Source organism: Juglans microcarpa x Juglans regia, chromosome 7D, assembly GCF_004785595.1.
Source record: "Juglans microcarpa x Juglans regia isolate MS1-56 chromosome 7D, Jm3101_v1.0, whole genome shotgun sequence".
NCBI classification, from domain to species: domain Eukaryota; kingdom Viridiplantae; phylum Streptophyta; class Magnoliopsida; order Fagales; family Juglandaceae; genus Juglans; species Juglans microcarpa x Juglans regia.
The window spans coordinates 20,554,196-20,570,140 of record NC_054606.1 but is presented as its reverse complement, the minus strand read 5'-3'; the positions used below and the strand labels follow the sequence as shown (position 1 = coordinate 20,570,140).

The window sequence follows — 15,945 nt, the reverse complement described above, 5'->3', positions numbered from 1 at the left end:
TATGATATATTAGATTTATTTTATAATAAAAATAATTTTACAATCTAACATAATACATTAAACCAGGTTAGTTTGTAAGTTTATTATTATAAAATTTCTTTATTGTTAACGCATTTCTCTTTACACAGTTTGAACGACATAAACCCGAAAACGGCAAGCTGCCTTCATGACTACAGGTTAATTAGCATTCAGAAAAGTGTTAATGGGATGGTATGTTCGTTACATTCGCCATGAACCGTGCTGCTTGTAACACTGTTAAGAAAGGAGTGAACCCAGAACAATCACTGGACGAAAACACATGAACATCAGAGGAGGGGTTATTCAAAAGAGACGCTTCATCCAAAATACGCTAAGTGGTTCTTTTTCCAGTACGTTGAATCTAACCCACATGCCAATTGCTACCTCCGATGCAATATATATATATATATATATATATCTCCATTTGTTCATTCTTATTGGTCAAATTATTTAGCTTAACAAAGTAATACCACGAATTCAACAAAAAATAGTTGGAAGTATCATATGCCAATGCCAATAGATGGGTGGGAAAAAAAAAGGCCTCAGCAGCTACGGTGGACTTTACATGAATGATGTTCGTGAGACATAAATACTTAAGATCACCAATTAGCAAAAAAAAAAAAAAAAAAAACATTATACAACGAAGAACGCAGTTTTCTCATCAATCTTATGCAGGATATTATCAACTTGCTTTTCTACCAGGTGCTAAGAATCCTGAATCTGTTTGTTTTCTGCCAAGATGCTATCCAGCAATGATCCACAAGCATCTTCAAGTAAATCCAAAACCTGCCATACGACCAGATTGTACAAGCCAAACTATAAACTTAGAAGTACAGAAATCTCATTATCTCACCAAGACTACCAGTCTAAAGCAGAATGTTGAGATGCGTCAGCAGTATAATTTAAAATTCTTTGGCTAGAGACCATTTTGATGGTATCTTAGAATTTTGTTTCAACTCAATCAAGGAGCTCATGTATTCTTGCAAGACAATTAGACACCCAACAAGGACAGACAATAGAAAAAATCCCAGTAACCGGCAAGTTGGTAGAATTCATGGCATTAAGTAGCCATTATAAGTGAATTGATGCACATGAGGTGGAAAGCGGTCACAAATTGAAACATAGAAAATGTTGTGTCCAGCTTTCCAACAACTGCAACCTGCAACCGTAATTACAAACTCGATCGTCAACCATACCCTCATGCATCTACGGGAGCTGACAAGATGACAGAACAGGATTTCTTAAGCCAGGCTCAAATACCGTAGTTATGACTTTCAAACGAACCATCTAGACTAGTCACACTCTTTGGGAACCTTCTCTAACCCTCTATTTACAACAAACAAAGGCATGTAGTTCCCCATCTCTGTAAAAGACATAGGTGGATGAACTGATCTTATATTACCTTCTCAAAACCTTGTGGTCCACCATAGTAAGGATCTGGGACTTCAGTTTCATCATGTTCCTTGCAATAGGAGCACATCAACTTCACCTACGTCATCCATACCCCAATGAGACCACACAACCAAAACAGCACCAGATGATGACAACAATTATTATACTCACCTTTTTGTGTGCATCAGCGGGCAGGGTTTCTCTAAATTTCCACCTATTAAAGGCCTCCAATATATCCTCTACAGCCAACATAACACCCACAAAATAAGTGGAGTATGGCATAAACACACAATTGTGCGCGAAAATTCAGTTTTGGATATCCTACCTCTGTTTTGCCTGTCCATTGCAAGAATCAGATCGAAATCTCTAAAATCAGACGGCCGGATGGGCCTTGATATAGATATTATCTCAACCCCACGCCTTTTGGAGGCCGCCCTCATTCTTGGGTCAGCTTGATTTCCCTTATAACAGTGAAACATTTATTAAGAAAACCAAGAACCAAAAAAAAAAAACATATCATTTTCAATTTAGTTCCTCACTACTTTTAAATTTTCTTTTCCTTTCCTCAAGGGTATAATTGAATGATACCTACCTCATGGTAGTCAATGGTGCCAGCAGAATCAATGTTAAACTTGGAATCCAAACCCCTTTTCTTGACCAAGTCTGTGAAGACTCCTTCAGCAGCTGGGCTTCTACAAATGTTGCCCAAGCAAACAAAGAGCACAGAGAAGGGTTTGGTCGCTGCCTGTGCGTCAGTGTCTGGTGTTGCAGAAGAAGCCATAGATGATTTTATCAGAGAGCCAAACGAAAAGGAGGAAGTGGGTCTGCAAGGAACTCGAGAAGGAATCGAGTTTTGAAGAGGCGGGTATTGGGTAGGTGGAAGAAGAACAGGAATCTGGGGTTTCGGAGAGAGGGCCTGAGGGTGGAAGGAGTGACCACACTGTAAATTTAAAGGGCATGACAGTATACTTTGCAGTGCCCTCATCCTGAGTCCTGCGAGTGGAGTGTGGACTCTTGGAGGAATTGTGGGAATTGGATTGGCTTTCAATGCTCGAACTACGAAGTATTTTGGAGATGGGCCAAACGAGGAAAAGATCACGTCCACGGTCCATCCAAAAAAATGTTTAAAAAAGTTGTACCAAAAAACTCAGTTTTGGACCCGACTCTCTCTCTCTCTCTCTCTCTCTCTCTCTCTCTCTCTCTCTAACCTCAAAAAAATAAAATAAAAACTATAACTTGTCCTTAGAAAAGACTTTCCAAGGAGGGGTACTCCCTCCTCTCTTCATGCTACCCTCTGATTTTGGTTTATCTTTCTGTTAATTTTCTTTTTGACTTTTTATTCTAGATCGAAAATATTAGATTTACCGTTTTCTTGCCATGAACATGATGCAAGTGACCCACCGCGCAAGTCTCATACGCCATCTTACATTGGTGCATGTAAACAGTACACATGTACCGCTTGACTCTCCAGTCCCAGACTTCCATAAACAACCTTCGCCATCCCTCCACCACTAGTGCTTGAGACCCATGCGCTGACACAGTGATCCGCCAACAACTCTATTGGTTCGACTCTAGACACCTATGCCAAAACAGTCAGAAAACCAAGAGAAACCGAGAACTTTGTTTTGGAAAAACTGCCTCTTGTGAGTTTCGCTCTTTCATTATATCATAATTTCATTTATACACAAATATATGCTATACACGGAGTCTAACTGATTCATAATATTCAATATCTATACATGGTAAGATAATCTGTATAGCAAATATTAACAGAGGCCTAAATTGTATAAATTCCTAAAATTATATACTGCAACATCCCCCTCAAATTGATGCTAGTAAGTCAACCAGTAATAATTTGTCAACAAGAAATTAATACCGTTGTCGAGTCCTAACTTTGGTGAAGACGTCATCCACTTGGAGATCAGAAGAGATGTGAGGAAGAGATATCACCCAACTTTTCAATGTGTCTCGAATAGAATAACAATCAACCTCAATGTGCTTGGTGCGTTCATGGAAAGCAGAATTGATGGCAATCTAAATAGCACTAGTGTTATCAAAATGAAGAGGGGTAGAAGTAGTCTGAGGAAACCTAAACTTCTCAAGAAGACCATGTAGCCATACAATTTCAGAACAAGCAATAGATATGTCACGATACTCTGCCTCAGTAAAAGATTTAGAAACACGATCTTGTTTTTTACATCTCTAATAAATTAAGGCATTACCTAAAAACATACACCAACCCGTAGTAAATCAATGTGTATCCGAACACCCAGCCCAATCAGCATTACTATAAGCAACAAGTTGAAGAGAGGAGCCAATAGGAAAGAATAACCCACAAGTAGGTGAACTTCGAAGATAATAGATGATATGTCGAACTGCAGCAAGATGGAGATGCCAAGAAGAAGACATAAACTGCTAAACTGATTAACAGCATAGGAGATATTAGGTCGAGTAGTGGTCAAGTAGATAAGACTCCCAACCAGGAGCCAATAAAGAGTAGGATCATCCAGAAGGTCCCCTTCATCTTTCATGTATTTAACATTTACCTCCATAGGAGTATCAACAGAAGAAATGTCCTCCAAACCAACCAAAGTGATAAGATCTTGAATATACTTACACTGGATCACGAAAATACCATTGGCCTGATGATGAACTTCCAATCCTAAGAAGTATGTGAGCTGGCCAAGATCTTTCATATGGAAAGTTGCATGTGACAGCTGTTGAAGCTTAGTAATCAAACCACAGTCAGTGTCAGTAATGATAATATCATCCACATAAACCAAGAGAAGGACCATACCCGACGTAGACATGTGGAAAAAGAGAGAAGAATCATATTGACTTTGTATAAAATTGAAAGAAAGAAGTAGACTGCGAAACTTCTCAAACCAAGCCCAGGGCGCCTACTTGAGCCCATACAGAGAATGCCTTAGCTTATAGACATTATGAGGATAAGAAGTAGTCATACCAGAGGGAAGTTTCATGTAAATCTATTTCTGGAGATCACCATAAAGAAAGGCATTTTTCACAACCATATGATACAGTTGCCACAACTGTGAAGTGACAATAGCTAAGATGGTTCAAACCGTGGTCATTTTGGCAACAGGAGCAAATGTCTCCTCATAATCAACCTCATATTCTTGCTTGTTACCTAAAGCTACAAGGTGAGCTTTGTACTGGTCCAAAGAGCCATCAGAACGAAGTTTTACAGAGAAAACTCATTTACTCCCAATAGGTTTAACTATAGGAGGACAAGGAACAATATTCCAAGTGTGATTCTCCTCAAGTGCTTGAAATTCTGCTTGCATTGTATTTTACCAACACTCATGTTCCATGGTCTATTTGTAGCAAGAGAGAATGGAAATAGTAGATAAAGTAGCAACAAGAAAGACAGGAGAGAAGAAACCATACCAATCAGAGGGTCAAGAAGGACGAGTAGATCGACGAAGAATGGTGGAAACAGAAGTTAGGATCAGGCGCCGGGTCAAGATCAATAGGGGCACAGAGGAAGTGGAACCAGATTCATGTCGACTACATCTTTCATACACAAAACCAAGTTTGAACATTTCCACAATTATTGGGGAATCAGAAAAACTAGGCAAAAGAGATAAAAATGCAGATGACAGCTCAACATAAGATGGAAAGAAATATTGATTTTTAAAGAAAATCACATTCCTAGAAACCCATATACGACGAGCATGGAGATCATAACGAACATAACTCTTTTGAGGGATAGCATAACCAAGAAAAACAGACTTAACAGACTGAGCAGTAAGTTTATGTTGTTCATGAGCGGGGAGATGCACAAAGCAAACACAACCAAATGTACGAAAATCAGAATATAAGGATAATGACCAAATAACTTAAAGAAAGGATAAACATAATTTAACGTAGGAGAATGTAAGCGATTGATCAAATGAACTAAAGTAGAAAGTGATTTACACCAAAAACAAGGAGGAACAGATGATTCAAGTAAAAGAGTTCTTACCACATCAAGAATGTGAAGATTTTTTCTCTCAGCAACACTATTTTGTTGTGGTGTCAAAAGACAAGAACGCTGAGAGATGATCCATTTGCTTTGAAGAAAGTCATGAAACTCATTAGACATGTATTCGCCGCTAGAATCAAAGTGCAAGACCTTGATGCTGGCAGAGAATTGAGTCTCAAGAAGTGTAAAAAAGTACTTAAAGACTGAAAAAACTTTGGCCTTACCCCGGAGGAAGTAAACCTAAGTAAAGCGACTAAAGTCATCAATAAAAGTAACAAAATACTTGTAATGCGCATGAGAAACAATGGGTACAATACCCCAAACATCATTATGAATAATATCGAAACATTGTGAGGCACGAGATGTATGATGAGAAAAAGGTAGAACTTTACTTTTGCCAAGTTTGCATGATGTACAATCAAAAGAAAGATCAAGAGAAGAACATATTTTATTTTCCAATAATCTAGAATTAAACAAAGTATGAAATACATCAGAGTTTGGGTAGCCTAGACATCTATGCCACATCTTATTTCCAGAACCAACAATATTACATGCAAAGGAAAGTAAAGGAAAACTAGGAATACTAGTGGAAGGAGAAACGTGAAGAGGAAAGAGTCGTCCCACTTTAGGCCCCTTTCCGATCATCTTTCCTGACATTTGATCCTGCACAACACAACCAGAACGGGAGAAATGAACATTACAATTATTATCAACCAATTGACCAATAGAAATAAGATTTGTGGAGAGGTCAGGAGACAAAAACATTAGTTAAGGAAAAGGAAAGATCACCAACAACACTGATAAGCAGAGAACTACCATCAGCGATGTTAATTTCTAGATTTCCATCATAATTTCTGACATTGGAAAGAGGAACAACAATATTGGTCATATGGTTAGAGGCTTCGAAGTCAAAATACCATGGCTAAGAAGAAACTTTATGATTACCTGAGAGCCCAAAAGTAGAAAAAGCAGAAATGATCATCTGTTGTACCATTTCAAGAGTGAGTGTATTCGGGTTTGCAAGGCTATAAGAGCAGGAATAGGAACAACCGGCAAGGCATCAGGCAATGCAGTATAACTAGAGGCATCAGTGGAGGCATGATAAGTAGTACCTTGCTTCCGTTCAGGTTGAATGGGACAAGCAGATATGATATGACCCTGTTTCTTGTAGTAGTTACAGAAGCTTTACAACTAAAAGCACTGAACAACACGCATGTCTTTATCCTTGTTCCTCCCCTGTGCTGCATAAGCCACAGAAACTGGTGCACTAACATTAGCTTGATGTTCCATGGCAGTCTGAGTTACAATATGCTACTCCTCATGAAGAAGTTCACTTAAACAAGCATCCAGAGATGGTACAGGATGACGATTCATAAGATTAAAACGTGCAGTTTCAAAATCAAAACGGAGCTTCATCAAGAATTGATCCCTCTTGCTTGTTTCATGCACTGCTTGAACAGTAGAGAGAGCTGCAGCGGGAACATTAGCATAAACAATATCTAAATAATCAGCCCAAAGATTTTGAAAATCAAAAAGATATTCCTCAATGGAGAGACTTCCCTGTGTGAAATTAGCCATCTCATACTCCAATTGAAAACGCCGAGCCATGTTGTCTTGATTGTAAACCTTATTCAGATAATTCTACATGGTAGCGGCAGTTGTATAAGGCCTCAGAATGAAAACAAGGTGAGGCTCAACTAAGTTAAGGATCGAGGTCATAACCCGAGCATCCTTGATTTCCCATTTAGACAAAATCTCGACGTCTTGAGGTGCGGGAGCACTCCCATCAATATGGACCCACAATTCTTTTCTTTTGACAAATAATTTAAATTGAAACTTCTAAGCAGAATAATTTTTGCTAGTAAACTGAATATGAAACGAGTCTACTTCTTGTAAGTTTCACTCTTTCATTATATCGTAATTCCATCCATACACAGAAGTATATGCTATACATGGAGGTTAACTGATTCCTAATATTCAGCATCTATACATGGTAAGATAATCTATAAAGCTAATATTAACAGTCCTAATTGTATAAATTCCTAAAATTATATACAGTAACAATCTAATCATGTTCTCGCTTTTTCTCAACAAGGACATGGAGGTAGTCAACATGAGAATCTCCAACAAACGCATCAAAATGATTGTTTGCTTAACACAGTCCGTCCTCCTTAACGTTGCCAAAGAACAAGGACTCGGACTATTGGTCCATTGCCTTTTTCTCTATTTATTTTTATTTTTATTTTCCTTTTAATTGTTACAAGCAATCATGGGATGTAATTTGTTTTTTTAATGTAATTTGCTTAAAAAAACCATACCATATTCTGCACTTGTGTTTCGATTTTATTCTAGCATATTAGTTTGGTATTGTTCATGGTCTCCATGACATTTTATGTGGTTATATTTTGGCTACAAATGAAAGGATAACTCATTTTCTGAACCCACAATTATGGGCAATGCTTCAAGAGGCCAAACTCATGGAAGATGGAAAATGAATGGAAAAGAATGCTTTGGGGTCGAAAGATCTTATGAAAGTAAATTGACTGTCATCTCTGACATATAAGATGTAAGGCTGCCAATGAACCAAGCAGAGATTGATTGACCTGTTCCAGCTTGGCTGATCAAAGCAAAAGATGCCTGAATTAAAAGTTTCTTCCACAAATTCTTAACCAAGCAAAAAACCCGGGATTTAAGAACAAGGTAAATACTGCCGAAAGAAAAGAAGAGAAAAACAAAGCTAATGAACAAGGCCAGAGCAAGCGAGCAACTAAGAAAAATGCTCCCCTAAATTCCCTTTTTCAGACTCTCAGCTACTCTGATTCAGTATTGACATATAAAAATCTGTAATTTTCCGCACTGCTATAGATTATTTACATTATAAGCTATATTATCAGTTGCAACAAAGGATGGAAAAGTTAAGAAAAGAAAACGGTCTTCTAACTAGAATAGTTCAAACTCCACGTACTCTCCTCCTGCAGCCTCAAGCTCATTACACTTGGTACTCTCCTTTTTCAGTGCAGCAAATTCAATATCAGAAGACTTCGGTAGCTCTGGGGGTACTGCACAACGTATCAGAGCCCAATTAAGCCCTTCAAAGAAAGGATGATGCTTGATCTCTGCAGCTCCTTTCACAGATCCTAACCGATTCTCAGGGTCCTTGATTAATAGGCCTCTGATCAAATCTCTTGCATGGAAGCTAACTATAGGGCTACTTGGGAATCTGAGGCTCCGAGACACCACATTAGACAATGTTTCCTCATTTCCTGAACCCTTGAAGGGTGTCTTACCGTATAACATCTCAAACAGAAAAATTCCAAAAGTCCACCAATCAACCGCACTCCCATGACCCTCACCTTTGATGATCTCAGGAGCAAGGTACTCATGCGTACCTACAAAGGAGTTTGATCGGGCATTCGTTGGCTCCACAACAAGCTGTGGCAGAGGGCTGACCTGGGCAGCTAGATCTGCTTTTATCTTCCGAGCTTTTGCTGCAGCAGATATAAGTCTAGGAGTGAAGCATGGGACTTGCCAGGAGGGTTGGAGACAAAATGGGTCAATGCAGCTGGATTCGGTACATGGACTTGACATCTTTTTTGGGGGCTCCACTACGGGAGAAGATGATTTAACCACCATTGGATTGACAGAACATCTGAGTGACAAGTCAAAATCTGAGAGCATGATGTGACCATCTTCTCGGACCAGAATATTTTCCGGTTTCAAATCTCTATACACAACTCCTAGCATGTGTAAATACTCCAGTGCAAGCAGGACTTCAGCGACATAAAATCTGCAAATGCGATAACATGGATTATTCCAAAGAAGACTGAAAGGACCGAGGAACCATCATGTTGTCGGTGACTAGTGAAGCAAATTTCGTAATTTTTTATTTTTTATGTGTAGAATGTAATTAAGTTTCTGCTACACAACCTATGGCTATCATGGAGAGTCCAACATAATTTTTTCCAATAGAATATGACAACAAAAAATAATAAAATAAAATTCATCAATACATTATCCATCCATGCCACTTCGCCAGCATCTGTAGTGATATCCAGTAATCATATCTAAGTTGACATGAATCCGACTTTCACCTATTAAGCATGGGATGTGAGTGAGAACCCTGAAATTCAAGGTCAACGTAGATTGAAAGCCAAATCTGGGAGCCACCCAGTTAGTTTCCTGTCACTGGTAATACCACTGCTCACTTCTACTTTCATCCATCAATCAGTTGAAAAGATAGTTCTGACTCCAAAGCAAGAGCTTAATTAAAACCTTCTTAGCTATTCTCTAATTATTTGGCTCCAAATTCTGAGTCCAGTCCATCCAATGTATCTAGAGGAGAGCATAGCTTCACTGATTTCCTAACATATCGGAAATTGGCAGCTACAAGGCCCTGAATAAATGCAAGGAAATCCTCCTCCAACCTTAAATACCAGAGGCGAATTAAGGTTTACCCATGATATTTACCAAACTAAAAGATTAATTCTGGAAATTAAAAGTAATGGTACATTTAAACCTATAAAGCAAATCCACTGAAGAATGGAAAATGTTCCAATGTCTGCTAAAAGCTCGACTTTTTCACAATACAACGCTTTGATAGCTGAAAAAATAGAAAATTTCAAGAAGGTTATAAATCCTTTATAGAGGGTTGGGTTCGAGTGATACCTATCAATAACTTCCACTAAATCAATAGACTTATCACACATGCCAAATTTCACAACAATTACCTATCAAATTCATAAACTTTCTATTTCCCAAGTACATTCAAGAATATATATAAAAAAATAAAAAATAAATAAAAACAAAACAAAACAAACAAACAAACAAATAAACAAACTTGGCAAAATAAAAGAGTACCAAAACACTAATATTTTGAACATCTCAATGATAAGATAGTTTTCAATATTCAATCGCCTTAACATTAGGTAAGCATGATGGTTAGAAAGACATTTCATCCAGTGGGGGACTTAACAAAATGGTCTAAATAAAACCAATTAAGTTGCAAAATTCTTAATTCAAACCGGGGGAAACTTTAGTCTAACCTATGTATGTGGTATTTTTTCTTGATAGGTATATGGTACATAAGCAACAGAAGTGACTAGTGAGAGGAAAAAAAAAAAGCACATCATCCATAACAAAACTGTAGAAGACGCCATATCCGAGGACTATATATTTACAGGTCATCATCACAACCCATAACATGATGAATAAAAAAAGGCATGCACAGATCTTCAGAACTGAACCTACAAGAAAAACTACCTGGCAGCTAGTTCAGAGAAATTTCTGCTTGGTTGCTTCTGCCGCAGCACATGTAAGTCTCCACCTGGACAATACTCCATAACCAAGCATGAGAGCTTCTCTGTTGCAAAATGGGCATACAGGGTAGGAAGAAAAGGATGATCCAGCATTTGGAGTATCCCTCTCTCAGTTTGGGCCCTGGGCATTTTTTTCCTGCTAACCAGGAATTCATTATCCATCACTTTCAATGCAAATAGGCAGTTTGTACTAGTTAGCTCAGCAAGATAAACAGTTCCAATGTCCCCACAACCAAGCTTCCTGAGCAGCTTGAAGTGCCTCAAACTCAAGCTTCCTTGCTGTTTCTCAACACTGCGGATGGCTTCCCATCTCAAGTCTTTCGACATGTGAGGCCTTTTGCCACTACGACTAGAACCACACGCATTGCTTTCCTCACTATTCGTTGTGCTACTGCTATAGTCACCAATGCTACTTTTTGAGCTTTGGGAGAACTCCCCCTTTTCTCTTGACCTTGATCTCTCATCAGCTTTTATCACTAGAGATTTACTTCTGTTGGTGCAATTCAAAACAAAACCAGATTTGCTTGAGCCTGTGTCCATAGTACTTGAATTGACTTCAACGTTAAGATTCAAACTGCTGGATGCTGGAGAAGCTTTCTCGTTAAGTTTCCCATCATGCTCCATAGAATAAGTTTGCTTCTGATTGTCTAAATTACTTGTACTAGGAACCAAATCATCCTCAACTTTTCCATTACATGGATTGCAACTGCTTGAGGCAGAATTTGAATCCTGCTTTATTTTCTTGTTAACAGAGTTCTTGTTCCCAAAGACTGGCTTCATCAAATGCGGACTACTACTTGTCCATTTGCTTATCCTAGTGGCACTGCCGAAGCTAGATAAGGAAGTCAGAGAATGCAACTTACCTTTCTGCCCCCCATCTACTATTGGAGTTTCGCTTGGAACTTCTACCGAGGTGGGAGCAGCTGCATCCAATCCCTGGCCAGTATAAGTGATTGAAGATTCAGCAGCATTCAGTTTTCCAACCTCTGCCTTCAAAATTTCACCCCCAACCTGTGTCTGCAAAGGAACAATCTGACCATGTGATGGAAATCCAGTCATCATTGCCTCTGGCATTATTTTATCAGACAAAGTAGAAGGATGAACCCTTTCTTTTGATAACTCTGCTTCTGGCACTTGCATGGATTCAGGCATCATACGAGAAAGTTTTGATTTGTTTTCTTCTGGTACAAGAGTGATTTCCATCAAATTCCCCTTGCCTCCTTTTGTCACAACACCGGATCCATCAGCCTCAACAACCACTGCCCTATACAACCTTTTGATAGTCCCCGCTTCCGAGACCCTTGGCGAACTGGCTGGCTTAGATAATCGCTTCATAGCAGCCATCTCTGATGCCTGGGAGATGCATAGTCCTCTTAGAGCTTGCTTCAAACTCACAGGCTCTGATATTCCAATTCCCGATGAATGGGAGGAACTAACTCTCATTGGCCTTTTTTGTGCACTCTTTCTCAATGGGTCTCCTATTTCATGCGACTGACCCAACCTTCTAGCTTTAGTTCTGAGGTCAATTGCCTGGAAAAGGCAATTAATGTCATCTTCTATAGAATACTTAGTTCCTGAGTCTGACATGCAGTGCTTTCCAGTTTGCTCATCCACTTTCAATTGAGAATCAGATTCTTCTGTTGATTCAACAATTTCACTAGTACTGGGTAAGGTGCCCATTTTTGCCAGATTCATCCAAACTTCCACAAAAGTTAGACACGGCCTTGCAAAGTAACTCTAACCCAATTCAAGAGAAGAATTTCGAATAGGGAGAAGCACAGAAATTAGAAAACACGCCACATATATTCTGGAGCTTCCTTCAATCATAGTTGCTTGCAAAATTAAATGGCCCCTTCAAAGTTGAAGCATTCAAATCTGTAGAGATAACAAAATTTAGATAAGTACAGGCCTTAAAACACATGTTAACAAAAGAGGTTACATATTTTTTCCTTCCACAAAGTGCTAATATATATATATATATGAAACCAAAGGGCTAAAGACTCAATTTTTACTTTCATATACAAGAAGTATACCATCTGATCCAATAAAAAACAACTAACTCTCAGAAGATTACTTAGTCACATATGTCCCCCCCCCCAAAAGAACTTGCAAGTTAGTTCACCTGTGTCCATCACCAATCATGAACTCAATTGACCAAGGGTTAGAGGGATATGTAATTATCTGCTTGAGTTATTCATGCTTAAAGAAATGGTTTGGGATTTCCTACCATCTTCTCCTTGAGTCTTTAATCTTCTTTCTTCTCTATACACTTTGGCCTCGTTTGTTTTTACAACCATTCTCATCTCATCTCATCTAATCATTGCAAGTTTTTCAAATTCCTACAAAAAATAAAATAAACAATTCAAAATTTTCAAATCTCAAAACAAAAATAATATCAAAACAATATATTCTAACAATATTTTATTCAACTTTTATCTCAACTCATCTCATATGCGAAAACAAACGAGACCTTTGTATACGTCTGTATATTAAGAGTTCTATCTGAACATTTGCACCAGGCTAATAGCAATGGGAAGGCATAGTAATAAGCTTGTAGCACTCTTACAAACAAAACGTCTCTGTCTTGGCTGCAATTCCTGTTTTCACCATCTTTTTCTATATGGATAAAAGAAACTCCTTTGGTTCTTATTATCTTAATTCTATTCTATTCAGCAAGAATGTTTTTTTCATAGGTATTCAACTAGAATGTTAAAAAATCTAAACAAATGCAATTACAAGTAAAACTTATTCTTAGACCAGAAAAACAAAACCTTCAGCCAGTTTTTTTCTGGAATCAAACATGGATTCACGGAGTTCATCCAAAAGCAAGACGTGATAAGTTTTTCCACTTGGCACATTAATTTGTCACCAAGCAAGCAAGTACGTTGATGTATTACCCTCAAAATAACGAGGACATATTTTTTTTGTTTGATTTATTTCCAAAAAAAAATTGTATTCCATGTGCATCGCTGGCACTAAATACAACCCAAATGCTGAACTTTAAACAATTAACAAAAAAAAATTGAATGGACGAGCACACTGGTTAGAGTGGGTGAACCCGTGACCCTGTCCCTCCAACCCTTGATCAAGTGAGTGGAGGAAATGCCATTTGATCCAACGATCACCAGCAAAAACCATAACAATTTTTTCCTATTCTCTGAAGTTATTTTACTCGAGCTCTCAAACTCAAGAAAATTTAATGTATTATGTTTGCAACATCATAAATCATAACACACGCATCCGCAGTCGAGATCAGCAAATAATTGATCTTAAGACAAACACACAAAAAAAAAAAAAAGGACGAAAGAATCACAAACTCAACGATCAGTTAGGAACAGCTACTTGATAATGGATCCACCTAATCCTTTTTTCCCTTCAAATTCTTTAAATATTAAAAAGAAACGCTCAAAAAATTTCTTTTTCCTTCATTTGAAGATTTTGAAGAATGCAGGACTTCTTTCTAAAAATATCCTGAGGTAAGTACCGATTAATTGAACCACCAAAATTAATCTAACTATTTAAAGTTGAAATCAAAAAGAAAAAAGTCTTCAGGGTTAAAAACTATATAATTATGAAAGTGCCACCTCAAAATCCCCTCTCTTTTTTATGTGCTTAGACCGATTTCAAAACAAAAGAGAACTGCAAGTTTTTTTTTCTTTTTTGCTGAATAAAGGAGCACTGCAAAAGCAACGAGAACACCACCACCACTCACAGCAGCAGCAGCAACAACAAAACACAAACTTTTATGTTACAGAAAAAAAAGTAAAGCATACCCAGAACAAGATCAGAGTGGTCCCAGAAAACACAGACGGATCGAAAACCAGCCACAAAGTAAGTAAAGGAAAAAAAAACGCCCTTTCTTGAACGGAAAGAGGCGTGGCGTCACGGACAGAAAAACTAACAAGTGTTCGAATTCTTCAGCAGAGAGACAGAGAGAGAAAGAGAGAGGCTTTTCTGGGCTTTCGGGTAGTCTACTGGTTAGGGAACACGAGAGAAGGAAGGTAGGTTTGGTTAGAGGTTGAGGAAGAGGAGTGAATGAAGAGAGAGAGAGAGAGAGAGAGAGAGAGAAGAAAAGGGTTGAAATGCAAATCACGAGAAATATCAGAGATTACTCCTACTACTACTTCTGCTCCAACTACAGCTCCGACTACTGTTTCTTTCCCCCTCTCCCTCTCTCTCTTGCTCTCTCTCCTCCGAATGGCGGAAAGAAGAAAGTGAGTTTTCGGCCTTCAAAAAATCTCGAGGATTTTAAAAAAATAAAAATCATCATCATCATTAAACACCAAACAGTCTTCGATCTCTTCAAACAATAAAAACATAAAAATCAAGATAATATTTTTTAAGAAAAAAGTTCAAAATGAAAAAAAAAAAAAAAAAACACGTGTGAAACCCTTCCATCCTATATATATTTTCCGAAAAATATTAAATGTATTTAAAAAAACTTAAAAAAAATTACTTTTTCACGTATTAGTTATTAATATACCAAAAATTATAAAATTTCAAATTCAAAATTTTAAATTTTAAAAAAAACTAACAAAACAAATCTTGTAAGTAAAATTATAAGTACATGTAGTACTATTTATATTTTCCACTATTTTTATGAGTTCCATAAAAATATATATTCTGAACAATGATTTTTGTTAAAATTAAAAAATATATATATTTCAATAATTTTAAAAGTTGTATCAGTTGAGCTATTAATATGTCTTCGATTTATAATGTACGTTTTATACAAATATCTTTTAATGAAATTATGAATTTGGTATGGCAAAATTTGCTCCATTTTTTATTTTAGTGTTAGTAAGTAGTTTGAGACTTTGAGTAGTTTTAAGTTATAATGGGTTTCATAAAAGCTTTTATCTAATGTTTTCTTTATATAATTGATCTTAGAGCATGTTTGGAACTTCGGATAAAAGATGTTTGTATTTTTAGGTCTTTTTTATGTTTTAAAGAGGAGATAATAAATGGAGAGTAGACTAGGGAAAAAGAAATTATTGTGAAAGATTCATATTTTTTTTCATGTCAATTTCCTTATATATTAATTTTATTTTCTATAAATATGGTTCAATATATATATATATATATATATGGTGGAGTATTGATAAGATAAAAGACATTTTAATCGATCAAAGGTGTAATGATGAGATGAGATGAGATGAGAATTTTATATTTCATCCCACCCCCAAACCTGCCATAAAGTATTGATAAGATAAAAAACATTTTAATCGATCATCA

The 15,945-nt window shown here is 37.2% G+C and overlaps 2 protein-coding genes across 5 annotated transcripts; both read right to left on the bottom strand.

Annotated features, from left to right (window-relative positions):
- Positions 1-427: 427 nt before the first annotated feature.
- LOC121239255 (putative low molecular weight protein-tyrosine-phosphatase slr0328) lies at positions 428-2,446 on the bottom strand. Of its 2 annotated transcripts, XM_041136463.1 has the most exons (6): positions 2,003-2,446; positions 1,736-1,871; positions 1,582-1,649; positions 1,421-1,507; positions 651-804; positions 428-603 (listed from the first exon to the last, which is right to left on the bottom strand). In XM_041136463.1, exons 1-5 carry the CDS (start codon positions 2,393-2,395, stop codon positions 724-726), a joined length of 765 nt encoding a protein of 254 aa, XP_040992397.1. In that variant the 5' UTR covers positions 2,396-2,446; the 3' UTR covers positions 428-603; positions 651-723. The 2 variants fall into 2 exon arrangements, with proteins under 2 accessions (XP_040992397.1, XP_040992398.1); XM_041136464.1 differs by lacking the exons at positions 428-603; positions 651-804 and adding an exon at positions 924-1,342.
- A 5,690-nt stretch (positions 2,447-8,136) lies between these two features.
- LOC121239254 (serine/threonine-protein kinase D6PKL1-like) lies at positions 8,137-14,923 on the bottom strand. Of its 3 annotated transcripts, none has more exons than XM_041136460.1 (3): positions 14,484-14,923; positions 10,655-12,585; positions 8,137-9,182 (listed from the first exon to the last, which is right to left on the bottom strand). In XM_041136460.1, exons 2-3 carry the CDS (start codon positions 12,403-12,405, stop codon positions 8,336-8,338), a joined length of 2,598 nt encoding a protein of 865 aa, XP_040992394.1. In that variant the 5' UTR covers positions 12,406-12,585; positions 14,484-14,923; the 3' UTR covers positions 8,137-8,335. The 3 variants fall into 3 exon arrangements, with proteins under 3 accessions (XP_040992394.1, XP_040992396.1, XP_040992395.1); XM_041136462.1 differs by lacking the exon at positions 14,484-14,923 and adding an exon at positions 13,749-14,008; XM_041136461.1 differs by lacking the exon at positions 14,484-14,923 and adding an exon at positions 12,938-13,054.
- Positions 14,924-15,945: the final 1,022 nt, after the last annotated feature.